This window comes from Suillus plorans, assembly GCF_016647745.1.
Source record: "Suillus plorans strain S12 chromosome Unknown HD556scaffold_5, whole genome shotgun sequence".
NCBI classification, from domain to species: Eukaryota; Fungi; Basidiomycota; class Agaricomycetes; order Boletales; family Suillaceae; genus Suillus; species Suillus plorans.
The window spans coordinates 143,170-168,655 of NW_024537389.1; the positions used below are offsets into that span (position 1 = coordinate 143,170).

At 48.7% G+C, this 25,486-nt stretch overlaps 9 protein-coding genes across 9 annotated transcripts; 6 read left to right on the forward strand and 3 right to left on the reverse strand.

The window, feature by feature from the left end:
* Positions 1 to 2,221: 2,221 nt before the first annotated feature.
* On the forward strand, positions 2,222 to 4,089 carry HD556DRAFT_1489027 (uncharacterized protein; the record flags this gene model as incomplete). Its single annotated transcript, XM_041308772.1, has 5 exons — positions 2,222 to 2,389; positions 2,453 to 2,850; positions 2,914 to 3,011; positions 3,033 to 3,459; positions 3,503 to 4,089. 5 exons carry the CDS (start codon positions 2,222 to 2,224, stop codon positions 3,654 to 3,656), a joined length of 1,245 nt encoding a protein of 414 aa, XP_041165559.1. The 3' UTR covers positions 3,657 to 4,089.
* A 4-nt stretch (positions 4,090 to 4,093) lies between these two features.
* Positions 4,094 to 5,377, forward strand: HD556DRAFT_704126 (vesicle transport protein). The gene is made up of 5 exons (XM_041311358.1): positions 4,094 to 4,286; positions 4,343 to 4,434; positions 4,492 to 4,670; positions 4,721 to 4,802; positions 4,857 to 5,377. Exons 1-5 carry the CDS (start codon positions 4,265 to 4,267, stop codon positions 4,896 to 4,898), a joined length of 417 nt encoding a protein of 138 aa, XP_041165560.1. The 5' UTR covers positions 4,094 to 4,264; the 3' UTR covers positions 4,899 to 5,377.
* A 320-nt stretch (positions 5,378 to 5,697) lies between these two features.
* Positions 5,698 to 8,306, forward strand: HD556DRAFT_1227734 (RNA ligase-domain-containing protein; the record flags this gene model as incomplete). The annotated part of the gene is made up of 5 exons (XM_041297181.1): positions 5,698 to 5,994; positions 6,051 to 6,311; positions 6,366 to 7,056; positions 7,109 to 7,256; positions 7,307 to 8,306. The coding sequence occupies 5 exons, from the start codon at positions 5,698 to 5,700 to the stop codon at positions 8,304 to 8,306; spliced, it is 2,397 nt and encodes a 798-aa protein (XP_041165561.1).
* Positions 8,307 to 9,084: 778 nt separating this feature from the next.
* On the forward strand, positions 9,085 to 11,667 carry HD556DRAFT_703580 (uncharacterized protein). The gene is made up of 3 exons (XM_041311355.1): positions 9,085 to 9,410; positions 9,467 to 9,580; positions 9,641 to 11,667. The coding sequence occupies exons 1-3, from the start codon at positions 9,264 to 9,266 to the stop codon at positions 11,486 to 11,488; spliced, it is 2,109 nt and encodes a 702-aa protein (XP_041165562.1). The 5' UTR covers positions 9,085 to 9,263; the 3' UTR covers positions 11,489 to 11,667.
* On the reverse strand, positions 11,595 to 15,626 carry HD556DRAFT_703810 (uncharacterized protein). Its single transcript, XM_041311356.1, has 7 exons — positions 15,392 to 15,626; positions 15,170 to 15,335; positions 14,678 to 15,121; positions 14,546 to 14,626; positions 13,908 to 14,495; positions 11,867 to 13,858; positions 11,595 to 11,817 (listed from the first exon to the last, which is right to left on the reverse strand). Exons 1-7 carry the CDS (start codon positions 15,532 to 15,534, stop codon positions 11,701 to 11,703), a joined length of 3,531 nt encoding a protein of 1,176 aa, XP_041165563.1. The 5' UTR covers positions 15,535 to 15,626; the 3' UTR covers positions 11,595 to 11,700.
* A 549-nt stretch (positions 15,627 to 16,175) lies between these two features.
* On the reverse strand, positions 16,176 to 18,914 carry HD556DRAFT_1331510 (major facilitator superfamily domain-containing protein). The gene is made up of 16 exons (XM_041301767.1): positions 18,624 to 18,914; positions 18,497 to 18,562; positions 18,418 to 18,434; positions 18,274 to 18,357; positions 18,181 to 18,219; positions 18,114 to 18,134; positions 18,022 to 18,058; positions 17,903 to 17,974; positions 17,657 to 17,846; positions 17,559 to 17,609; positions 17,376 to 17,510; positions 17,199 to 17,321; positions 16,979 to 17,141; positions 16,859 to 16,927; positions 16,686 to 16,804; positions 16,176 to 16,636 (listed from the first exon to the last, which is right to left on the reverse strand). Exons 1-16 carry the CDS (start codon positions 18,646 to 18,648, stop codon positions 16,453 to 16,455), a joined length of 1,395 nt encoding a protein of 464 aa, XP_041165564.1. The 5' UTR covers positions 18,649 to 18,914; the 3' UTR covers positions 16,176 to 16,452.
* A 44-nt stretch (positions 18,915 to 18,958) lies between these two features.
* On the forward strand, positions 18,959 to 20,684 carry HD556DRAFT_703872 (uncharacterized protein). The gene is made up of 5 exons (XM_041311357.1): positions 18,959 to 19,157; positions 19,214 to 19,321; positions 19,386 to 19,981; positions 20,031 to 20,381; positions 20,638 to 20,684. The coding sequence occupies exons 1-4, from the start codon at positions 19,125 to 19,127 to the stop codon at positions 20,185 to 20,187; spliced, it is 894 nt and encodes a 297-aa protein (XP_041165565.1). The 5' UTR covers positions 18,959 to 19,124; the 3' UTR covers positions 20,188 to 20,381; positions 20,638 to 20,684.
* On the reverse strand, positions 20,179 to 21,730 carry HD556DRAFT_1331517 (guanine nucleotide binding protein beta subunit). Its single transcript, XM_041301768.1, has 5 exons — positions 21,481 to 21,730; positions 21,093 to 21,432; positions 20,965 to 21,040; positions 20,534 to 20,799; positions 20,179 to 20,480 (listed from the first exon to the last, which is right to left on the reverse strand). The coding sequence occupies exons 1-5, from the start codon at positions 21,587 to 21,589 to the stop codon at positions 20,327 to 20,329; spliced, it is 945 nt and encodes a 314-aa protein (XP_041165566.1). The 5' UTR covers positions 21,590 to 21,730; the 3' UTR covers positions 20,179 to 20,326.
* Positions 21,731 to 22,060: 330 nt separating this feature from the next.
* HD556DRAFT_1533351 (nucleoside hydrolase) lies at positions 22,061 to 24,079 on the forward strand (the record flags this gene model as incomplete). Its single annotated transcript, XM_041309544.1, has 7 exons — positions 22,061 to 22,452; positions 22,507 to 22,647; positions 22,705 to 22,729; positions 22,782 to 22,949; positions 22,997 to 23,286; positions 23,346 to 23,745; positions 23,803 to 24,079. Exons 1-7 carry the CDS (start codon positions 22,422 to 22,424, stop codon positions 24,077 to 24,079), a joined length of 1,332 nt encoding a protein of 443 aa, XP_041165567.1. The 5' UTR covers positions 22,061 to 22,421.
* Positions 24,080 to 25,486: the final 1,407 nt, after the last annotated feature.

Consider the following 25,486-nt stretch of genomic DNA (forward strand, 5'->3'; position numbering starts at 1 on the left):
GTAAATGATGATCACCTATGTTCCTGCCAGAGTCAGTGAGATCCATCCCTGAATGCGGTCGAATTGCAAGTACAAACCCTTTGGTATCAAGTAGCCATCCTCACTTAAAGTAGTATGAGGGATCCCTGCATGACCAGAGTAATAAATCATCAACTCTTGATGTACGATAGACAGCTGATGACGAGACAATGTCCAACATAGGGTCTATGACCCCAAAGGACCACACTCTGAAGCCAAAAGAAAAACTCTTGATGTGATGATACATACCTGTGATAGTGGTATTACGGGGTTCCAGCTTAGCATGTCTCCAAGGATAGCTTCATCATAATGCAATGAAAGTCTGTCTTTGCCTTGTCGAACTTACTACAACAGTGTCAATTTCGGACTGGGCTTGGCCTGAACTTCTGGATGGAGCGGCTATAAGTGGAACAGGTAAAATATTGAGGCAGTGGAAGAAAGAGTTTGATAGCGCTCACCGATGTAGCCTGAGGCCGTCGCCGCAGCCGTATTGATTGCGAACTCCGTGGTTCAAGGTCATCTTTCTCGCCTATTTGCGCCAAGCAGTCAGGCACCATAGATTGTGGAGTAGTCCACGCTTCCTAAATCAAATCAGTTCCAATGTTTTTTTTTACCTGCAAAATAAATTGTGAGAGTAGTCACGATCTTCAATCTGGTAAATTCGAAAGGTACATCAAGCACCTTTTAAATCGACTTTCCTGAGTACAATGCATCAATGCATAACGCTTGCGCCACGAAACCAGGCGGCGATAAGCCCAACTGAAGAACCCCCCAGCCTACACTTGAGAGAATCAATGTCAACTCATGAAAAGGAAATGCTGAGAGAATGGCCGCTCTCTGAGGAGTTTACCCGTACGTAAGGGTTTTGACCGATTGCGCGACAGCAGAAACAATTATTCTCTGCCGACTGCATTTCGTATCCAAACGTGACCCCATAATATTTACTGCGATAAAGCTGCTCAGGCATCAGCATATGCCATACGTGATTACTAGCCCCCGAACGTGAATATGTGCCTCGAAACCTTGAGGGGTCCGGATTCTGCGCAAGTGGATATCACGCTGGCGAAGTGAGGAATCTGCTTCAATACACGATGGAAAACTTATCATTTATGAGATCCTGGTACTGATTCATAGCGCAACACAATCATGTTCCGCTCCACGACATAGCTGCGAAAAGACATGAGCTGCAGCTCAGATTAGAAAGGAGCATACAAATTCCAGTACCCATCAATAGAACACGGATCAGGTCACCTGAAAAATGTCGGGTCGATTCTCTGATCACCGGTATATGTAGACCCACCGTATATATTCTTCCAGACTGTATATGCCAACAAAGGACTGATATTTATATGGAGGGGTTGCCTGTCGCAGGGAGAGACTTTGGACCGCCTCGTAATGATGAGGGCCAAAATAAGAGCGACAGTGCCGCAAAGGCAAAGGCAGCGACTAGTGAATACGGATGGGTACGCCGGGATTCAATATCTGAAAAACTCAGATGCGATACTCCTTGAGGCATTCAAAAAAGCAATCCTGACGTCCGACCCGAAATCATTCTACGGGTCTTTCCCTCAGCTTTGCGATGCGCCTGGGGTATTTTTTATTTCACTGTTACGATTCACAGTTATGATCTGGGGGATAGAAGGATAAAGGATTGATGATTTCAATTGGATCTCTCCCTATGTGATAATTACGTGATATTAGATATCCTTGCCAGACGATGAGGATCGAAACGCACCTAACGGAGCTGGAGAACTTTCTCCGATCCCCGGTGTTCGTCCTGTGATGAAATATTCGGACAGTAGCTATTTACAGACTTGTGCCTTTCAGCCTTGGATCATATACTTGCTATTGTAAGTGGCAGGTAGGACAAGCGTCGAACAGCTTCACGTTATGAAGCAGACGTTGGCTTTCCTGATGTCCCTTTTCACAGAGAAAATGCATGCAGAAACGCAAACTCGGGGCCTAAAAAGTTGTGTCGGACACGAGATTCAGCAGCCCTGAGGTGGCATGAAGGGCGTGGTGATAGATGAACCCACACATGCTTCGCACAAGCCTCAAACTCCCAAGTACCATTCTGAAGGAACAAAACGTCCGTTGTCCCCCAGTGGGCATGGCATATGGTTGAACGTTGTTGTTTGTTGTCGGGACTGCAAATTACAGTGATCACGTAGCGGAGACCCAATAATTCTACTCGATTTCTTACATGCCTCCCAAAGCTCACCGCGCTGGCGCAACGGGCCTCCCTCGTACACACTCCCGTTCATCGTCGGGAGGCTCCTCCAAAGCAGCACTGAACCTTCACTTCACGCAGAAGGATCCTGCTCCAGTGAAGCAAGCCGAAAGAACGAAGAAAAACGGCTTAGTTCATGACGTGCGTCATATCAATACTAACCCCTCAAAAATCTGGCTGAACCGCGTGATCTCTCTCGTTTAGTCGCATTCAAGAAATACTTCGCCGTATCCTCCTCGAGTAAATAGCTCGACACATCTTGCTTCAAGGGAGCAGCTACCAGTTCAAACACAGCGGCATGTACCTCCCTCAAACCAGCGGCAGGCAACGACAACTGGCAAACCTAAAGCTGGATTTACTATCGCTAGCCAAAGTGCGGATGAAGACGATGAGTGGATCTCTAGCGAGAGTGGGGCAGCGACTCCGAGCAGTGTGAGCTCCGACAGTGGCAGGTCCCGGACACCGGTCGAGACGCACAAACATTCGCTCCCCGCGGCTCCGCCCATTGATGAACTCATACATCGACCGGAAACTCCAAGAGCACAACCACCTTCTATGTCACGGGTGCCTACCATCCGTCCCCCCGATGCACCAGCTCGAGCGTTATCAGCTGTAGCTGTGTCAGCTGCACGTGCATCACCGGCTCCAGCACTAGCCACATCTAGACATCTAGTGAAACAGTCCAATCTCTCTCAGCACCCTTCTCCTGAGCGCCGTATCATGGAGACTCGTTCAGAGAACACCTCGCCTATTCATCGCTCACGTCCGCACAAACGCCAGTCAGTCACACGCCCACCATCTACTCATTCGACAACAAGCAGAAATGATGCACCATTACGCCCACATCCACTCATCCGAGGTCAGTCATATGGCCATGCAGCTCCAGTGACACCACGGATGGTGCCTCTCGCTCCACTCACCATCACATCTGAAGCTGCTCCAGCGCACATATCCGGTACTCAGACCTATGATATGGAGGATAGAATATGCACTTCGCCATCTAGTATCAAGACTGCGCATGCTCTACCACCTAATCGCAGGACATCAATATCATCCGCACGTTCGGTGGTCACTCTTCCGAGTCAAGCACATATCCAACCACTCCAATTCAAGGTTGTACACGACCGCACTCGTACCCTGTCATCCATGTCATCAACTTCATCGAGCTCTGTACAAGCGTTGTCATCACTTGCACAACTTCCCACCACCCCGTCCGTCAACACCGCAATATACCTCACATTTTCCTGCAGCTAGTCTGTACACCAACCTTGAAACTGTGCACCCGCTACTCCCACCACCCTACCTTAGTGCACACGTGTCCATCCTTGCGCACCGAAGTCCGTTGAGGGAGTCGTATGATAGAGTTATTGCCGCCAAGGAGCAACAACGACGCGGAGAGAGAGTTTGAGGCGCCCATACTGGTGCTTTTGGATCTTAACTGACTGGTGGAATGTCCGTGATACGTCTCCTCGATCACCCTCATTTATTAAACTGAGCGATATTTCAGATCTATACATACCATTATTATCTATTTTTCTTTCGTCATTGCACCCGACTTGTGTACCGTTGTGGACAATACGATACCATTTACTGTCCCAGTGTACTCAAAGCTATCATTTGGCGTCTTTATTTCTTTAGAGTCATGGCCATGTTCATTGTCCAGATGATCTCTTGTCATCGCAATAGCATTGAACCTGAGTGCGCTTAGTATTGCAAGGCAATCTGAATCCTATGTAGAACACCTGGCCTAAGTAGTCGTCTTCCTCGAAGATAGCATTATAGTTTTAATGGTATGAGGACTATGCTACTAAGTAGTAGGCTACACACTCAAACAATGTGACGTGTCAGTCACACACTGCTTCCGCGCGTTCACAAACCCTGTCCAGTGTCATTAATTCATTGCCAGGGCACAACTCGCCACGCAGTCTAATTCTCATTCCACCGTTCTCTCCAGCGATAGCTACGCTTTCAAAAATACCAGAAGTTCTTGCATAAGACACCTTGAATTCTGGAGACATGTGGTTGTCTGATGCGCAAAGTCAGTTTACCCAAGCTCTGTCTGCTCTGGTTGTTGAACGAGAATCATGATCATAGAAATTGGCGTGGCCCTTACGACCTTCGGGACACTATTCATGTTCCTTGGTATCATGTTGTTCTTTGACGCTGCTTTGCTAGCGCTAGGAAATGTATGTAACCCCAGTTCCCGTCTTCCATTTTTTTGCTCACACCAAGCTCTTGCACAGATGCTCTTCTTATCCGGTCTTACCTTGATTATTGGCCCTCAGAAGACATTCTACTTCTTCGCGCGAAAGCAAAAGCTTCGAGGAACAGCATGCTTCATTGGCGGTATTCTGCTCGTGTTCATGAAGTATGCATTCATTGGAATGATTGTTGAGATATTTGGCTTCTTGAACCTGTTTGGGTACGTGGAACATTTCATAACGAAGAATTGGATCTAATAGCTAGGTTCAGTGACTTCTTCCCCGTGGTCGTGACATTCCTGCGTCAATTGCCATTCATTGGCAACCTATTGTCATTGCCATACATTCGACCTGTAAGTGTCATTTATCAACGTCGCTGAACGTTCGAGTTAAACTAACCGGAGCAGATCGTGGATCGTATAGCGGGTTCAAGGACGTCGGCTGTGTGACACAGCGAACAGGCTCGCCCAACATTAGATACCCATTCGGAATTACAGCGGCATTTACAAACGATTGTCTCAATACATGTCCATGAGATAATTCCTGAGCGGCATTCAATGTCTTATACTGGTCAAGGGGGTCACGGTTTTACTACTCTTCCTCCATCATGGTCGAACTTCTCATGCGACCGCAATCAATTCGTCACTGGATGTTCTCTTTTCACTGTTCGAGCGTGTTTCAGCGTCATCGGGGAGCGAGTCGGTCAGACGGAAATCAGCGACACGCATGGCGGACAGCTCATCACGGTTGCAGAATGTGAATCCGCCCTTCCTCGTCTGATTCAACAACAATACCGCTGGATAGAGGTTAGGACAATGTGAGCTTACTTACATGGCATGAATGGTCGCGGAAGCTATCGAGGGTGTCGGTGAGAACTAGTACTGATCTTCCGTGCCGAGACTGCTCTTACATGAATAGGATATGAAGTGTTTTGCCGGAGCCAGCAACTGCGAGACAGACCTTGAATTCAAGATATTATAGTGTGGCTCGAGCATAGATACTGATCCACTGTGGCTGGCCACCATATACGGTTCCAAGGCCGGTCACATTAGCACCAGTGAAAACCAGCGTGAAGTAATCAAACGGCGACGGCTTGGAATCTGACTAGATCTGACTAGGTGTGCCAAGTATAGCTAGTTATGTAAGTAACTTATAAGAAACAGATAAGCGCACAATCTTAATGACTCGGAGTCCTTGCAATTCCATTGTTATATCACCTGCATTTTGCAAGCACATACTATGACTCGCATGCGGGTGGAAGATTCTCAGCTCATCGATGATCTACACCGACTCTCAAAGAAGTCGCCCAAGCTAGTACGATCAACGGTGTATACCGCGCCGTCGGATCCTTCCATCTCTGTTCGAAGCTGGAAGATGAACGAATTCAAGTATTATGACGTTCCATCGCCATTTCCAACGCTAGCGAGAGGTCTATTCAGCCGTGAACTTCCATGTGGAGATGACCCTAATGGAGAGCAAAAGTACCAAATCGTAGCTCGAGGATATGATAAGTTTTTCAACATCGGTGAGGTCCCGTGGACCGATGTGAGTTGTCTCCATGTCAAACCGCCTGACATCGCCTCATTGGAATTCGTTTGCAGTGGTCAACACTCTCCTTACATACAGGACCCATATATACGCTATCACTCAAATCTAACGGATGCATCATATTTGTTGCTTCCATTTCTCCTTCGAAGCTGATCGTCACGTCCAAACATGCGCTGGGATCGATGCAAGGGGTGTCAGAAACACATTCCGAGGTTGGTCATCGGTGGCTCAAGAAGCACTTGAAAGAAAAGGGCAAAACCGAGGAACAGCTGGCATCGAGATTGTGGGATAAGCAATGGACAGCCATCGCCGAGGTATGTGATGCATACAAGTAAGCAAAAGTTCTAAAACTAACTATTACTTCACAGCTTTGCGACGACAGCTTCGAGGAGCATATACTTCCTTATTCTGCCGAGAAGTCGGGTCTACATCTCCACGGAATAAACGAGACTGCGAAGGAATTTCATACTATGCCTACAGAAACGGTCGACGCATTCGCAGAAGAATGGGGGTTTATAAAGACGCCTGTCATCACCCTGAACTCGATTTCAGAGGTGAAATCCTTCACCGACGATATTGCGAAAACTGGGAAATGGAACGGCGAAGCACTTGAGGGATTTGTAGTCCGTACGCACATCATCGATCCAAAGCAGGGGTCTACCACTCGCAACGCGCGTCCTCCTTACCCAACAGGATCCTCTTTCTTTTTCAAAGTAAAGTTTGATGAACCGTACATGATGTATCGCGACTGGCGGGAAGTAACCAAAATCCTGTTGTCAACACAAGGATCGCTCAACGACGCCAAATTGCCGAAGTCGAAGTTGAAGCGGAAGGATACCCACCTTTATGTCGAATGGGTAAAGAAGGAAATAAGGCATAATCCCAGTGCGTTTTCGGAATATTCGAAAGGCAAAGGCATCATCGCCACTCGCGAGAGATTCTTGAAATGGATGGATACCGACGAAGGGAAGAAGGGGTTGGCCGTACAGAGTGAGGCGCCACCGACCACCAAGGAGTTTGGGAAGACGATAATTCTGCCTGTTGCCATTCCCGGGTGTGGTGAGCACCCAATTTCTGTCTCGTGCCTTTCTTTACGGTTTCTGCTTCACAGGCAAGACCGCTGTTTCCGTTGCGCTTACTTCTCTATTCGATTTCGGACACACTCAGAGTGACGATATACAAGCGAAAAAATCCGCCCCCGCGTTCATCAGGAATGTTGTTAACCTCTTGGAGCACCATGATATTGTTATAGCCGACAAGTATGGATCATGCTGGATCATGTAATCGCCCTCGTACTAACCTGCTGCAGGAACAACCACCTCAAGCAACATCGTGACTCCCTACGCGAAGCCGTTGCCAAAATGGACCCCCCTGTTCGTTTCCTCGCGTTGAATTGGTCACTCGATCGGCCTCAAGCAACAATCCATCGGATATGTGGTGACAGAGTTTTTGCGCGTGGTGATAAGCACCAGAAACTTCGTGCTGACACCCTGACTAAGGTGCACGAAGACGTCATATGGCAGTTTATCCGTGCTTCAGAGGAACTCTCCGACGAAGAGGTAGACGTGAGGATAGATATGGACATCGAAGATACCCTTGAGCAAACCGTGGACCGTGCAGTCGCTGCGTGCGTCAGCATCCTTGGTCTTCGACAGCCAAGTGCAGATGAGATCGACGAGGCCGTGTGCAAGGCCCGTAACTACGTGCCTCAGACAAAAAAGCCTCAAGAAGAAAAGAAGAAAAAGAAAGATGAAGAACCCATGCCGCGCTACTTCGGACTCCTGCCAGAAGTTGATCTCATTGATGTCATCGGGAAACAAATGGAAAACGCATCGGACGTACCAGAAAATGGGAAAGCGTTCTGGAATGCCCTCGTTGCCGGACATCGTGTCACTGTGCGCCCCCATATCACTATAGTGCACAGCAAATCCCTCCCCGATGCTATTGAACTTTGGGAGCGGTGCTCACAACTCCATAAAATGGCACTTCCTCCCTCGTTCACCTTCACTCTCGGTCATTTGGTCTGGAACGAACGAATTATGGCCATTGCTGTGGATGACTTCGAGCTCGACGGTTCACCAGACAATCACTCTTCTGCAGGTCAGGAAGGGAGTGAGTTTGTGTCGAAATTGTCGGAGGAAATCCGAAATGCTTTGCACATAACGGTTGGAACAAGCGATCCTGAGGTACTCCCTGTTGAAGCGAGGGCTCTTGTGGAAGCATGGCGCTTTGAGAAAAGATCAGGAATCGGCTCAATCGAACTTGAAGGGCTGACAGCGCGAGGAAGAATCAAAGGAATGTTTTATTGAAGATGCTGTGGTCTTGTTTCTTTTAGTGATAGCCTCATGGCCATTTGTACAACGTATACCCCCTCATCAACCCGCCATTGATTAAATTGTATCAACACCAATTCAATAATACACACAACTGAGAGCTCAGCGCTAAGTTACAGTCCACGTTCAGTTTGCACGCCGTTTCTTCAGTGTGGACGCCGTCTTCGAACATCGTAGGAAAGGGGCGCGGTGGAACTGAGGCTGGGGACAAGGATTTGGTGGTGGCGAGCGGAAATATTGATCCTTAATCAAATTCTGATGGAGGCACAGGCGAGAGCAGCGATTCTGGTTCTGGTTCTAGTGACAGTTCCAACGTGGCCGTTGCTGTTGGTTTCAGTGTAACATCAGGTACCTTCGCCCTCCCACTCCCACTCCCACTCCCATACCAATCCCATACATCCTTTTCCTCTCTACCTTAACACCAGGTCTCTTACCTACTACTACCTGCTCCTTACTCACTGTCCTCGGAGGAACACTGTACCGGGAAATGAGCGGGTGAGCAGGTATGAGGCGATAATGTGTGGTTCAACTGGGGTGTACAACTAAAGCCGGAGGTACGTGGACTGACGAGCCAGTTTAGGTTGATGGCTCATACTTCTTGCTTGTGGGGGGCAAAGGAGTTGCGTCTTCCCTATCACTTGCTGGATGAAACACCCCGAAACGCGAATCCGCACGCACGTTAGAGGCACTTCCGGATGCAAAAGTTGGGACGTATGGCTGTAGAACCACATTTACCCTGATTGACCATCAAATTCGTCAAATTTACAAGTAAATTGGTGCTAATTAGTTGACTTGCAAATTTACGCTACATGGCCTCGGGGATGGCAGTGTTAATTTGGGCTCAGGACACTATTCCACGGCCATGTCTTATGGTCATCTTCGAATATTTTGAATGCTGGCTGGCTTGCAAACGACAGCAGTCAACACACAGAAATGTCGTTCACATTTGAATGGCCACGCTTTTCCGACCAGTTTCACACAGATGCTATCCAGATGCTCAATAACGCCCTCAACAAGGGTAACAAACCGCCAGTCATCGCTGACAAGATTGAAGTCGTAGAACTTGAAATGGGAACGCAGGTGGGTTCTGCACGGTTCAAACTTTGTCGCACCTCACTCCTCATACCACCCGACAGCCACCAGAACTCGAAATTCGGGATATCGGTGACTTGACAATGGACCACTTTCGCGGTATATTTCGTTTCACTTACGCAGGAGACGCACATATCGTACTCAAGACCAAAGTACAGGTGTTTAGTGCTGCTACTTGTATCCCATTCGCTCCGTCATATTAACAATTTCTTCGTCAGGCAAATCCCTTGAATCACAAGCAACCTGATATACATATCATGACAGGCTCTCGTGGCATGCTGGCTGCCAAAGACCCTCTTGTAGTTCCAATGCTCCTCCGCCTCTCCCACTTCAAACTCAACTCTTATGTCGTCCTAGTCGTCTCAAAGCAAAAAGGCATCACACTCGTATTCAAGACAGACCCCCTCCAGAACGTAGATATAAATAGCACATTCGACTCCATCGCTGTAATCCAGAAGTTCATCCAACGCGAGATCGAAGGCCAGCTTAGGCAGATGTTCAGGGAGGATCTACCGGGAATCATACATCGTCTCAGTCAACAGTGGGTAAAAGCGAAAGTAGAGGCGCCATATCTCGACAAGCGAGCACCTATATCGCGACCCCGAGCCTTCGACGTTGTTTCTGCACCTGACCTTGCATACATATCACCTGGCATTTCTGGTATCGGGTTACACATGCTCCGTCAACAATCCCTTGGCTCCCTCTCTTACGGTCGCGCACGCTCGATGTCGGGTGCTTCCGTATCAAGTTCAGCTCGTAGAAGTATTCGAATTTCCCCCACTCCCTCTCACACGAGTCCGCCAGTATCAGACCCATCTTCCTCAAATCCCGAGCAAGAAATCTTTGACCCAACATACGGCCTCCGTCCAGAAGGGCTCCCAACAAAGAGCGTCTTCTCATCCTTTAGCCGCCTCTTCACACGTAACATGGGTCTTGGAGATCTTGCTGAAGAGCCCGGAGAAGACGAAAGCTTGGAAGGCGAAGAAGAGCAGGGTTCATTCAATGTTGTCGACTGGGAAGATTCAGTACCGGAGTATTCACCACCCCCAACTACCGTCGAGGAGCCTGTCACGGAATACGAAACGCTGCCTGCGGTGGGTGGCGGTACTATTACCCGTCCGCGAGTATACCATTCCCAATCCATGATTCAGACTCCTTCAAAAACATCACATTTGCCAGATGCAACGTCTATCCGCTCAGACCCTCAGTCCCGTCCGTCGCATCCCACCCGCTTATCCTCTCATCAGCAGCATTCTAACTTCAACCTGTATTTTCCTGTTACTCCTGCGCTTTATGGCGTGCCGCGCCTCCACACACGGTCAGAGCCCGGATACGATATCCCCACACAATCCCACCTATCTCGCCCCATCACTCCCTCTAGCCTCGAAACCCAATTCTCCTCAAGCAGCGGCGTCATCGACACCCCACCCTCTTCCATTGCACCCCCATACACAGCCACAAACCCAGACACAAACACAAATACAGAAACCTCCCTCAAATCACCCCTTTCCTCGCGTCGCCTCTCCGTCTCTTCCTCCTCTAATATAAACCACTTCGACACCTGGAGTACCACGCACACGCACGCCATAGACCCGGATCCAGACCCCGTCATCCTCCGCTCCGCCCTCAACAACACCATCTCCCAACTAAGCACCCTATCCCAGTCGAACCACACATTATCACCTTATACACGCCCGCTCGCTCATTTCACGGTACGGAGTGTTCCTCCGAGGACGTTGAGTAAGGAGCAGGTGGGTGAGAGACCTGTTGTTAAGGCGAGGAGGAAGAGGATGTATAGGATTGGGAGTGGGAGGGCGAAGGTGCCTGATGTTGTATTGAAACCAACAGCAACGGCTACCAAGTCGTCATCGGAACTGGAACTGGAACCGGAACCGGAACTGGAACCGGAATCGCCGTTCTCACCTGTGCCCCCATCAGAATTCGACCAATCTGATATGGATCGATATTTCCGCTCGCTGCCACCACTATCACAACAATCCCTATCCCCAGCCTCAGATCTACCGCACCCCTCTTCCCATGACGTTCGAAGACGACGTCCACGCTAGATTTATTTATTGATTCTGCGACGTGACTTGATGATTTATTATGGCAGTGCATGGGCTTGTAGCATTGTAGTATACAGACATATCTTATCTTACACATTACATTCCAAGAACAAAGAACTAGGACAAGGACAATGTACCGCACGCACGCAATGTGATCCGACTCAAATCCAAAGCAACAAGGACAACGACGACGACAACAACATTTCCAAATTCTAAATGTACCCATTCTCTTGTCCCATGTTAAACGATGGGGAAAGATTCAGCATATCTCCCGAAGGCGCTACAGGTTGAACGAGTGGTGAAGATGACATTTCGACCTGGAGGAAATCCTGCATGCGGCAGTTAGATGTCTGAGTACTAAAAAAGAAAAACACTCACATCAACATGCATACTCGGCAACCTACTCGTATTCTGCCTTGCACTCGGTAACTGCCTCAACTCGCGAAAATCATTCCGTGTATACGTCTTTGTGAGACCCGTAACAGCTGGCGAGCGCAGTACTGCTGTTGGTGGGGAGATAGCCACGAGGCCTAGGACGTCTTGGCTGGGTGATTTGCGCTTTGGTGGTGGAGTGCTGGGTAGGGGTGGTGGTGGTTGAAGGAGCGAAATCAGGTCGCAAAGGGGCATCGTGAGGGTCGATGGGAGGAATGAGATTGTTGGTGGCGGGGATGGGAAGGGATGGAAGCCTTTGATGATGGGGAGCATAGGGAGCATGTTGGGTGGTAACGATGTTTCCAAGTGGGTGCATAGCTTGACCCATTGCTCGGAGGTGAGCCCGTGGAGATCGGATTGGGAGGGAGAATCGAGGAGTAGGAGCGTGTTGACGACGCTCTCGGAGTCGAGGGAGGAGAGGTTGTCGGTTGATTCTACTATTGCGCCGAGTGCGTGTCCTACTTCCCAGAGCAGCCGTTCGGGATCCCTGTCTTTCTCGTCGGTCGTCTCGAGGACAGCAGAGATCAAGCCGAAGGCGTTCATCCTGCGTACGCTCGGCTCTTGCACCTGCACACCGCGCAAGAGTACAGCAACGACAGAAAGCCTGAGCTCGATCCCTAGGGACTCTGGATTCTCAGCTAACCGCCCGGCAATCATTCCAAGATGTCTTGAATAGAGGCTGGCTTCGAGTAAGCCGGTCATAACGGTTCCCCACTCCGATTGGTATAATGAGGATATACACCAGTCGCCGTCTTCACCTTCTATGAGCCCTGCCACAAACTCGAGTCCTGCGCCCACTTCCCACTGCGTGACAACCCCTCTCTCGGCCATCACCTTCAGAAGACCAGCGAGTCTCTTCACCTCCCCTTGGATGAGGAAGTCACCCAGCCCCAACACACCCCGGTCGAGGTTGACAAGTCGCTGGACCAGCTGGACCTTGTGCGCGGGTTCGAGATGACGGAAGAAGAGTGTGAGGGGAGTTAGAATTTGAGGAATGACAATGGACATCCAGCCCACGGGTAGGTCTCCATCATCTGCTAGAACTCGAAGGACCAGGTAAAAAGCACTCAAAAGTCTTCTCGTAGGATCGACATTATCAAAATGGAGCCCCTGTTCAAAGAGCATGCGGAGAACTATAGATAGGCCACACTTGGATTGATCTTGCAAGTTCCTTGAAAACGCACAGAGTACGTTGGCGCAGGTATGTTTGGTAAGGAGTGCGGCGTCCCGTACTGCGCTGTTTGCGACAGATTCGTGGGATGCGACATCAGCACAGCTGTACATATCCAAAACGCCGCTCACGAGCATCCGGACTGCACGGCTTGTGGTAATGGAGAATGCATATAAGCTCGCAATGAGGAGGAGGCTCTCGTTCGTCACGAGTAAGAGTGGTTCAAGACCAATCGTAAGTGATGGAGAAGGCGTCAATGAGAACCCTTGCTTCACCCCCACGCTGATACGAGTAAACACATCGATGGCATAATTCAAAAGTCCATGCGTATGTTCACCCCACACAGCCTCCAACACCGTCCAGTCGCCACATTTGGTTCCGCTCTCGGTATTATCCTCTAGCGTGTGCATGATGACAGCCACAGCAACCCTAAGAGCCCGTATCCTGCCTTGATCCAAAATTGCGTCGTGACCTTCTTTTGCAAACGCAACGAGTTCTTCTACGGCTCCACCAACGCCTTTGGCTGCGATTTTGGCGGCGCGCTCTATGTCTGCTCGTTCGCGCTCGTTGATCCATGTTAAGCTCCATGGCTCCCAGCTCCTCACGCAGCGAACGAAATCAGGATTGAGGAAACTTTGCGGGTTGGCTGCAAGTGCGTAAAGAAGGGACTCAGCGTTGATCCCTGCAGTTATGGGTGGGTCATTATCAGTTGTCATGCATTCCAGGCGGAAGGTCATTTGGGGTAGAAGTAGTAGGGGGGAGATGATCTGATACACTCGTGAGAAGTTGGGCAAAGTAATGATAGGTATGACATACCGCACGATATCCAGGAATTTCCTGCCACAAGCGCAAAACACCCAGAGTGCGCTCGCGACAATGTAAATTTGGAAGACTGTCCGACCAGGCGTACACAGCTAGCACTGAAGCAACTCCAACATATGCCCTAACGAACGCCATGAACTCCGAATGGGATATATCCTCAGAAGGGTTCAAGCCGGACATCAAATCTGGCGGATACACGCCCTCGTATGCAGGTGCATCTTTGATCTTCGCAAGAAGGTCCTCATGAGTGGTGATACACGACAGCCATATGCCGAAACTCTTTTCCTCCTTTCCAATGTCCTTTAGAAACAGTGCTGCCCTGGTGTAATCTGCATCTGGAACCCCGGATAGCGCTTGATCAAAGACTGTCCACGATCCTACCCGATCACTTAACCGTCGACAAGCCTTCTTCATCTCGGGGGTCACTGTCGGCAGCGCAAGGACAGCTCGTAGGACATTAAGAAACCACGACGCCTTCAACAACCGCGATATATCTGGATTTGTTGTTGCATCCAGAAGTGTGAGTAAAGCCTCTTCATCCAAAGTTGATGGGTCAAATATCGTCTCAAGTTCGAGCGCTTGCTGCGAGAGTGTGAAAACAAGTATTTTTGTGTGCCTAAGAATTGACCTACCATCAAAGCCTGTGCAAACTCAGGAGTCTGCGAAGCAGAGCGAGAGAGAATGCCTGCAATGAGATATGATTGTGCATCGTCCTACGAAACAAGCTAATGGGTTTAGGTGGGGATTGACTTCGGAAGACGTACCCTGGGACCGACGGCCTCTGAGACTTTCCTTGCAAACCGATGCAATTGCTCTGATGAAATGTCATCCACCACAGGACGACTCAAAGATCGGAACGCAGTATCTAAATCGATATCCATTTCTTCCTCGTTCAGGTCGGAGTAAAGATGCGGAAATTCCGGGAGCTCCCAGTCATCATTAGGTTGCTTGAGGCAGAACATAAGGCGGATGACGAGGGAAAGGGAGGGCGCATTGGGAATTAGTGCCAGCAGATTCCTCGCAAGAGCGGTTGGGTCGTTACTCTTTGCAGCATCTAAGGCAGGCACGAGGGGAACAGAGGAATGGGTGGGTAGGGAGAGGGGAGAATAAGTAGTTGACTTGGGTGGGCTATCTGAAACGACATCGCCGTATATTGCCATTGATACTGTTTCAAAGTCTCCACGTACAATCATTAAACGAGTCGCGAACTGAGAGTTAAGTTGGAAAAGACAATATATAAGTGGCATTCGAAATACCTCAGAGCCCATGTTCACTGCATATTCCACTATACCACCTGCGTATGGGATGACGGTTGGCATGAGTGCATTAGGTGCCTTGAGCTTTTGCTTCGCGTCCACCGGTGAGCCCACGGGGTAGGCATTGAAATATACATCAAGAAAGAATGCTTCTGGTTCTGTGCGGCTGACTATATGGTTATCTCTATGTCACGCAGCATGATCAGGAATAGTTGCACTTACGCGATGATGTCTGGACACTGACCAAAGGGTTGCACGTCTGTGGGAAATATCTTGATCGAATGTACTCTGCTTGGTGACGAGAATCTGATAGCAGAGAGCTTGGACGGGCCTGCAGGACTGAGCGTACACCATTGCAGTAGCATTATTTAAACCGAAGTCAAACTCCAAGTCGTCACGTCGATTGCTTCAGGGATTTTGTTTGGATCAGAGGCTCTTGCCAAACAAATTACTGAGTCACATGATGCAAAGCACAGCCGTGGCGCCTCGATGTAAAACAAATGATAACATTGATATAGACCGAAAACAGAGTTAGCGACATTCTGAAGGCTCGAGTTGTACTAGCACCGTGACATCTCAGTTTACGAGTCTACTAGGTCGTAACCCGAAGACATTCAAAAGTGCACAAGAACAAACGCAGAGGCCTTTACCCGTCGGTCCTGCAGGAGGTGCCATATTTTCGGACTGTAAAGAAAGGAAGGGCATGCGTCTGTATGCCTGAAAATGCTCCAGCGCTTTATCAGAGGCCAGGAGATAATTTGAATGCAGCGAGCCTGATGATGTTCCACAAAGTCATAATGCGGGAACTGTGGGAAATACGTATCCGCCCGTATCGAGTCAAAGGCCATGAAGTTGGACCGGTGGAGGCAAGCCTCACACCGGGGCATTGATGAATCTAGAGGGGCAGGAGGGGCACAGGGGCCCCCAAGACTAGATAGTACTGTCTTACATAGAGCTACACTCTCAAAGACAAAAATTGGATTTTTTTAAAAAAAAAAAAAAAAAAGGCCATGAAGTTCATGCGGCCATACACTCTAAAGGTAGGGGTTTTCTGTCAATTTGAGCGACAATATTCGAGTAAATCGTAGATCATGTAGCGGTTCAAGGCATCGGCGATGAATATCATACAAACTCACGTCATTCAGGTATCCGTCATGGATACTCGCCGGATGGCAGTGGCATCGTTATATACATGGATATATAACTGCGGGGTAATGGATGCTTATACGGGTCGAGGAGGCCATGACATTCGTGCTTCCTCTATTGTGAATGTATTTGTATTTTCATGCGACCCCAACTTGTTCGTCACTGAACACCTTCTTTTCACTGCTCGAGCGTCCTTTCGCATCACCAGGGAGCGACTCGGTTGGAGAGAAGTCATCAGAGGTATGCTTCAAGTTGTCGGTAAGCTCATCGCGGTTGCGGAATGAGAATCCGTTCTTCCTCGATTGGTCGACAACAAGGCCGCTGTATATAGTTGAAAACAATGCAAACTTGTAAAAATGCTGGATCTTACACAGCGTAAATGGTCATGGCGATGTAACCTGACACTGGGACAAGATACGAGTGACGGGTATTTGTTGCGTCGGCGAGGGCACCTTGTGCAGGTGGGTACCAAGCCCCTCCCCCAACACCCTGATTTTAGTGAGAACCTTGAATCGAGCACAGCCGGAATACGAGAGGACTCACCATAACAATAAGACCAGAGCCCCGCTTGGTGTGCACTCCGAGGTTCTTAGTGCCTAGGGTAAAGATACACTGAAAGTACACGATAAATGAGGTGTAGCTCAAAAGGAGGAAGAGACGTACAGGATAGCAAATGGATTCAAAGAAGAACAGACAGAAGAGACATGCGACAGCGCTATACCCAGGAAGCTGAGAGACCAAGAGGCAGAATAACGAACAACAAAATCCGTAGAAGGCTAGCAATAAGGCAGGGTCGATAAAGTTGAGCATCACTACACCAAGAAATCTGTAAGCCATTAAATTCAGAATGTCGATGAAGGTAGGAAAACGTGTCATGTCTTACCGTCCTACGGTGAATGTGACCTGGCAGAACGAGAAGAGCTGGCTAGCCTTTGACTGGTCGATACCAACTCCTTGGTCAACGAGGAAGTTGACGGCGAAAGAGGCGATGGTTACTTGTGCACCGCTGTGGTATATTTAAGGCCCACTACACAAGCTGGAGAGAACCAGGAAAACGCACACGTAGGCGGTCTGGGCAACAAACCCAAAAATACAGCGATATTGCTTCCAGAAAGGTCCTTGGCCATCTGTGATGCCAACTTCATCTATCTCTTCAGCCAAAGCATCTTCTGTGATTTCAGGTAGGTTGCAGAAGCTGTTGAAGGTTAGGACGGGCGTTCCGTCATGCAAAATTTGGTCTCACAAAAATAGTATATTAAGTACTATGCCGAGGCCAGCGACTGCAAGATAGACCCTAATAAAAGTTTAGTACGGTGCTTGCACAAAAGCTATCAGACAGACCATTGCACAGTGCCAAGACTGGTCGCATTGGCACCAGTGAAAAACCAGCGTGAAGCGATCAAAGGTCCAGCAAAGGATGCAACGCCTTGGAACCCTTGACTGAAGTTCAAACGGGCGGCAGCATACTGAGGCGTGCCAAGCACGGATATGTAGGAGTTGGCCGCGACCTCGAGTGTTGAGAGGCCGCAACCTAGGTGGGATAAGATATTAGTACTATGGTGATATAGCTCTTGTGAGTTGAATTACCGATTACGAATGTACTCCCGACGAACCCTCCATATGTTTCGTATTTCGCGGATGGCCAGAAGAATACGGCACCTAAGAAATGGTAAGTCTGTGTATTGTACGAATGAGGATACCAATACCAATGGAGTACAAGCCAAGGCCGATATGAATGCCTTTCTATAAGTGGAAGCTGTTCGTTATCTGGTTTGTGGATCTCCAGATTAAGAGTCACCTTGTATCCTACTCGTCTCATCTGCTCTAATTAGTATTGCTCTGAAGTAAACACTGATGTGACTCACAAATATACCCGCGAATGGTGCCCACACGAAATAGGCACCCTAACTTGCGATTAGCGAGAACGATCGCGCTATCACCAAGGACCAGACACTTACAAAGTATGCTAATTGTAATAGCGTGCTCTGAAGCTTGGAGATCCCGAATACGGTCTGGAAGTGTGCGTTGAGTACATCAAGAAGCTGTTATCGAAGGTTTCGATCAGCTGGAGGAATAGATTTTCAAATGCAGGAAATTCATACACCATAGGCAAAACCCCCTGCAGTTCGCCGTGAACTTCGTTATTTCGGTACCAATACCACAAAGAGACCTATGACTCACAAGTAAAAAATAAGGACGTCACAAGAGCGAACGCAAAGGCCCATTCCCTTCGTCCGAGTTGAGTTCCTGCATTTCGTTCAATCAATCCTGTCCAGACATTGAAAGTGAACCTGTGTTCAGTGCTCACCGGTAGTTCCTGTAGGAGGTGCCATGCAGGAAAAGATGGACACGCGTCTACATGCCTGAGAACCATTCGACGCTTATATTGCGGACCATGATTGCATTGGAGGTCAGCAAAAAAGATTTGAATCGCCATGGGGCAATCTCGGATCAGGAGACGTAGTGGGGCTCCAGCAGTGACCACTGGTGGCTATCCACACCAATCGGATACAATTAGTGTGAGCGCTGCGCAAGTCCTATGACCTGCGACCCATATCGTCTCTGGCGATTCGTGGAAGTTTCTTCCATATACGGACAACTGTGCGATAATCGGAAGTTTTGATCAAAAAATGCCCTATAAGCCCGAGTCTATGATGCGTTTGAACTAATTATGGACTGAAGTACCGTTACTCTCGCAATTTCAAGTTAACGTTCAAGTTGTTGGTGATGAAGTTCCGGTGGTGACCTGGCAAAACAATCAGGCAATCCTTGACATTGCAACACCGACGTTCCTGTATATCCACAAAAGATGTCTTCGAGTACTTTCGGAGAATGGTTACTTGTGCGTTCAGTCACTACTAGTACTTCTTCAAAGGCCTTCATCATTCATGATCACAGATTCACTACGCGTCGATTAAGAGCCGATCGCCAAACGAAGGTCGTAGACGATGGAAGCTTCAGGTCGCACAGAAGTTCTGGGCTTCGAGCGAAAAAACGTTGTCATCTGTAAGCACTGAGCAAATCACGATCTTGTTTCGCATATGATACCCGGCATTCAAACATATCCCAGACCACTGCCGTCGGTACTGATGGCGATGCGGAATTCCACATGGATAGTGATCCTTTTGACGAAGCGTCGACTAACAGAGAAGAGCTGGGGATCTTGTTGCGAACTGATTTTTCCGATGAGGCTGCTTGGTTGGCTTTCTGCAGTCGATTGCAAGAAGGAGAGAAGGAGTTTGCAGATAGCCCTTTGGAAGAAGATGACATGACGATGGACGATCAACTTGAGCCCAACAAAGCAAGTCCGGGTGGTACCGCTGCAACTACTACGACAGCCAGCCATGAATCTGATGATGACTCGGAGAACTCACTCAGTGCAATCTTTCACATCATCAATCCGTCTTTATCCCAGGAACGTGCTCTGCTAACCAACATCTCAAATCTTGCGGCGCTTCGCCTCTTTAATGATGTGGATGTTCGACAAGCCCCCACTCCTCCACCAGATACCAAACGCATCAGGCCCCCAAACAGATTAGTTGACTCAGGTGGCTGGCAGGAGGTCTATGTGGGAAAGAACTTGTGGATATACGATGCGAAGTCCAACAGCGATCAATGCGTGCGAGTGGTTAGTCAGAGCAGCTCGGACATGTATGGGACAGCAACGTGAGGCCGATGAAATACACTTGGTCACTAGTGCTAATTATCATCACAGGGCCGACAGCTGGAGAGCTAGGGTATCTCACATCTGCGAATTGCAAGTAAACCTGTCTTCTGGCGCGATGAAGATCGATTTTGGAGGCCTAGATCGGTGGGATTACGCGGAACGTCAACGAAACATGCGGGAAGCTGAGACTCCAGGAGTTTTGTGAATGTTCATTAAGCCATAGATTCTACCAGGAATTGAGAAATGCAATGTTTTTTTTGAGATGCAAGCAGCCTGCTACAGTAAAAACGATGCGTAGGGTAAACCTCAATCTGTCCTCCACCACGCGACTTCCCCGGAAGATTTTAAGAAGTGACAGTCCAGACACGAACAAGGTTGTCAGTGAATCCACCAAACAACGTCTGCCCGTCTGCTGACCATGCGATCGACACACACTCGGGTTCCCGTGAGTTGGGGCCAACATCAGTGAAGCTGGGCTTGAGCTCGTCAACAATTGATCTAGGGATCACGCCGATAAGCTAGATTTCGTAACAAAAGTTGGAAGTACGTACTTGCTCTCAAGGTCAAAGATTTTAACGCAGCTGGCAGTGGCAGCGCATAGCCAGTAGCGGTTGGGCGAGAACACAAGAGCATTGACGATGTCACCAGCTTCAAGCGAGTAAAGGTGCTTGCCCTCGTTCAGGTCCCAAAGCATGGTAATGCCGTCCTTGCCACCTGATGCAGCAAGGGAACCATCAGGAGAGACAGAGATAGTGTTGATGTAGCCGGTGTGGCCGTAGTGGTTGGTCTTCAATTTGAACTTGGAGAGTTCCCAGACCTATCAAAGTAGTGTTAGCACTGAGTGTACCAGGGCATTGCTACGAGCGATTCATAGATCTTTGATGGAAAACGATCATCTCATGTGGTTACTCTCGAAGTAGCAAATAAAGATAACGTTGCTCGACTAGGAGGGCCAGTGATATGAATCTTGGGGAACGCTCACCTTCACAACCTTGTCCCACCCACAAGACACAATGACAGGGTTCATGACGTTGGGGCTGAAGCGCACGCATGACACCCTAGACCGTATTGTCAGGGTATGATATCTATTTGAGCATGACTCCCACGCACCACTCAGTGTGACCATCATCCTTGATATCATACTTGCACTCTCCAAGGGTGTTCCAAAGTTTGATTGTTCGGTCACGCGAACCAGAGACAATCTGTCTGTTGTCTGCGCTGAAGCTGACAGACAAGACATCGGAGGTGTGGCCAACGAATCTGCGGGTGGTCTGACCAGTGTTCAGATCCCAGAGACGCAGGGTGTGGTCCCAAGAGGAGGAAAGGGCGAATTGTCCATCGGAAGAGATGACGATGTCAGAGACGAAGTGGTTGTGGCCATGAAGAATTCTTTTGGGGTAGCCATACGTGTCTTCATCGCGAGTAAGCTGCCAAACGATGATGGTCTTGTCTGGGCCCTAAGGTCAACTAAAGAATTATGCAAAAATGTCATTCATACCTCGGGAAGCCGTCAGAATCATGTCTGGGTTCTCCGAGGAGGTAGCAATGGCGGTAACCCATCCTTTGTGGCCGGGGAGGGAGCCAAGAAAACGCAAGGATTCAGCCATTAGTCGTAAGTCGCTGGATATCGAGAGGGACACGGATGAGTATGGCCTCAGGTTAGGCGTGATGTGACAGCCACCGTGACTTCAGCTGCATAGTTCTCCGGCATATTCCGCCTTATGAAGTCTGACGTCCCACACTTTCTTCACAACCTGCATGCACTTGACACGGATCGGGATAACTTTGAGCATGGTGAGTCCGCGTGACTGCGCATCATTTATGATGTTATTCTTTCAATATTTGCTACTTCAGAGGCTAGTCCGATGAGACCAATTTTCCACCAAGATCTCTGATACTTATCTCATTGTGCTCCGCAGTACTTTGGCTGATTGTTCTTTTAATTAGGTCCGGGTTTCCATGGGAAATTTTCCACCCTACTTGTACAATACAGCTGGTGTAGCAATTCAGATGATCCTTATTCAAATATCCGTTACATATAAACCGACGCATAATCAGTGTTCGAACGTTCCACGGTCGCCTGTGTTGTATGCCTTATCTCCATGCAGTGTTCATCCATGTGGTTCGTATTCTTTTGGTCATGTTGAAGTCCGACATCGGCCGCCGCAACAGCAAATAGAGTAAAAGCACCTGTTCGGTTCCACTAGGCGAATAAACCCGCAAACATTCACTCTGCATGAATTCATAACTCCATCGGCAGAATCACTGTGGTTCAGCACGTCTCACCATAAGGCACCTATCTACCTTGTTCCACGCTTCGACACGTATTCATCCCATTCTCACCGAGTTTCACTGAGTCTCAACTACACTATATGATCTGAGTGATAAGGCCTTTTCCCTATTTGTGTTGATTCTGTCTGTTGACCATACGATAGTAACATGCAAGAGAAGACGAGGACGCCAATCATCAGTAAGTGGTCGGTCGAATACGCTGTGCTCACTCTTATCTGACCTTGGCTCGTAGTCGACACTGACCCTGGCGTGGATGACATTCTAGCTATGTTCGTTTTCGATTCCCTCCATAACATTGGTTCTAAAAGCATCGACAGCCTGCTTGCCATCACATCCCCCGAACTCGAAATCCTTGCGTACATCATTTCATTCGGTCCGTAAATGTGTTGGGATAGGCTGAAATGAGAAATTTATCAATATTTGATAACAGGGAATACCGATGTTCACGCGGCTTAGTTAAGGCGCTGCTCAATCCAAGTCTCAAAGTAACTGAACGTGACTCCGCAGCGACAACATCTACAAGCTTTACCAGGCAATAGGGCGTCACATTGCGCTATACCCTGAAGATGCCACAAGGTTTCCGAATTTTTCACCCACAGTCCCACCCCTCCTTGTAGTCGGACCAGATGGACCCTTGGAAGGTGGACGGCACTTTGCTCAATACTTCCACGGCCGGTAAGTTTCTCTTCAACTTTGGAGATAGGTTCTCATTGTTACTGTAGTGATGGTTTATCGAATATAAGCGAACGCCACCCTGACTTGAATGTCGACCTCGGAAGTTCCTCTTTTTGCCACAATTTTCAACCGGTGAAAGAATCAGGTGTCGAGGTGGCCTTGCGTTTACTGGAGTCACGTCCTGACAGAAGCATCACATATGTAGTCCTGGGTCCGATGACTAACCTGGCACAACTTGTGCACCAACACCGTCAAACAGTTGTGGATAAAATTGGTCGAGTCATTGCCATGGCGGGAGCCTTAGATGTTCCCGGAAACACTACTTCGGTCGCGGAATGTGAGTAGTTAAAGGCGTGTTCGTGTAGAAAATCCTACTAACCTTGTTTACATATGCAGTTAATGTTTTTGCTGATCCTTACGCAGCAAAAGAACTTTTAGTGCCGACAGATCTTACCAGTGGTCTCCCGCTCGACAGAGTGATACTCACTCCCTTGGATATCACTACTAACCACGAACTCCCTTTGCCGCATTATATACAAATAGTAGACCCTGCGTTCAAGTCTACAGCCCAACCGTCGAATGCAGATGGTAAATCACCCCTTGTTCACTTTACCAGCTCTGTTTTCGAACGCACGAGGGAAATCATGATCGAGTCTGGAAAGGATGCACTAGAGCTGCATGATATTGTCGCCATTTGGTGCGCAATCGAGAATCCACCTGAAATTATTCCAGCTGGCAGTCTTCCTGGAATGTCGCCTGGATGGGTTATAGCCGAGCGAACATTCGATATTGAACGGTGCGATCCTGCGTGTTCCCGATTATTTATTGTTTACCTGATCTATTCCATATAAAGGAGCGGAGAAATTACTCGTGGCATGTTCGTCACTGACCGAAGAGAGGAGAATACTACATATGCACCTGGTACCAATCGGGCAGAGGTCCAAGCTCTGCTTAACCTGCGACAGATTGGACACGGGCTCCTCGAGTCCACCGCGCTGCCTGCGAGAGTAGAGGTCGAAGACCCAGCACCTGAGCAGAGACAAGGGAAAGGCGTAGCATGCCTCGTGGAAACGCCGGGACCAAGCGTTCTTCTTCAACTGCTGACACGTAGGGTCTGGGGCATCCAATGATTGTCATTGCCACATGTAGATTGATCAATGGAGTTGTACCTGGCTGATAATCAGCGCGATTATGCGCATGCGTCAGACGCATCTATCACGTTTTATTGGAACTACTATCCAGTGTGAACGTATTAGTAAATGGAGACATCACTCAGATTGGCAATAGTGCTCACGGTGTTGCGATAGTTGAGACTCGGAGATCTTGAGTCCAACTTGAACAGATCTAGTAACTAAGTACTGAGTCAGACGTTGACTTCCTTGAGCTTCAAAGTTGAAACTTATCTTCTCATGATTCGACTCGGGACTTGCCGCGTTCAGCAGTGTTACATGGTACGCAAAACCAATACTGACCGCACGATGAACGGCAGTATACCGGTAAACAAGGTCCCTGCCGATGAAGTTCGGCCCTTTCCTCTGGTACCAGGCTCACCGTTGTTCCTATTAGGCTGCTACCAGCGAAAAAAAAAACAGAACAACTGGTGAGTGCTATTCAACTTTTCCTCTTATTTTCTATACTCATGAGCAGTCTGACAGTGTCAGAGCCGAAAATATACGGACGGCTTACCGTAACGAGCTATGACTTTTGAATCCCTTGCAACACAGACCATTCAGGATGCTATGTCTTCCAAATCCGAATCCGAATCCTCTACCACGCCGTCCACGGAGGAAGCTTCACCGCAACCCCAGAAACCAACTCCAAAGCACGAATTTGAAGTGCATAATGAAATCGTTATGTATCTCATCTTGCACGACAACGTACACATCGTGAGTTATTCAGATAGTGGCACGATGTACAAGTGGAACTGCAACACAGGACTTCTGGTCGGGGAACCATGGGGAGACAAGGGGGAAGACGAGAGGGAAGACGAGAGGGGAGAGATAGTTGCACTAGTGCTTTCACCAGACGGGAAGACTATTGTGTGCGGAAGGTGTGACGGAAGTGTTGAGCGATGGGATACCGACGGAAATATGATTGAAGGCGAGTGAGCGGATCATGATGGTGGGCGAGTAAAATCACTGTCGTGGTCTCCCAGTGGATACCATATTGCGAGCGGAACCGACAAAGGGATGGTCCTGATTCACAAAGCAGAAGGCGGCGAAATAGAGGTGGGCCCGATCGAGACAAAGCAGGATCAGGTGGGTTCTCTTGCATATTCACCTTCAGGCGACAGAATCGCATCAGGCGGATGGGAAACAATCTACATTTGGGACACGAAAACAGGCCAGCTCATTATCGGCCCCATCGGAATGGAGTGGCGTGTGGTGTCTTTGGTGTGGTCGTCAGATAGCACAAAACTTTACTCCGCCTCATATAGAGATGCACGGGCTTTTGATAGTAGATCAGGCACAGAACTTCATCGCTTCGAGCATGACCACGACTTGGATTCCATCGCACTCTCACCCAAATACAATGTA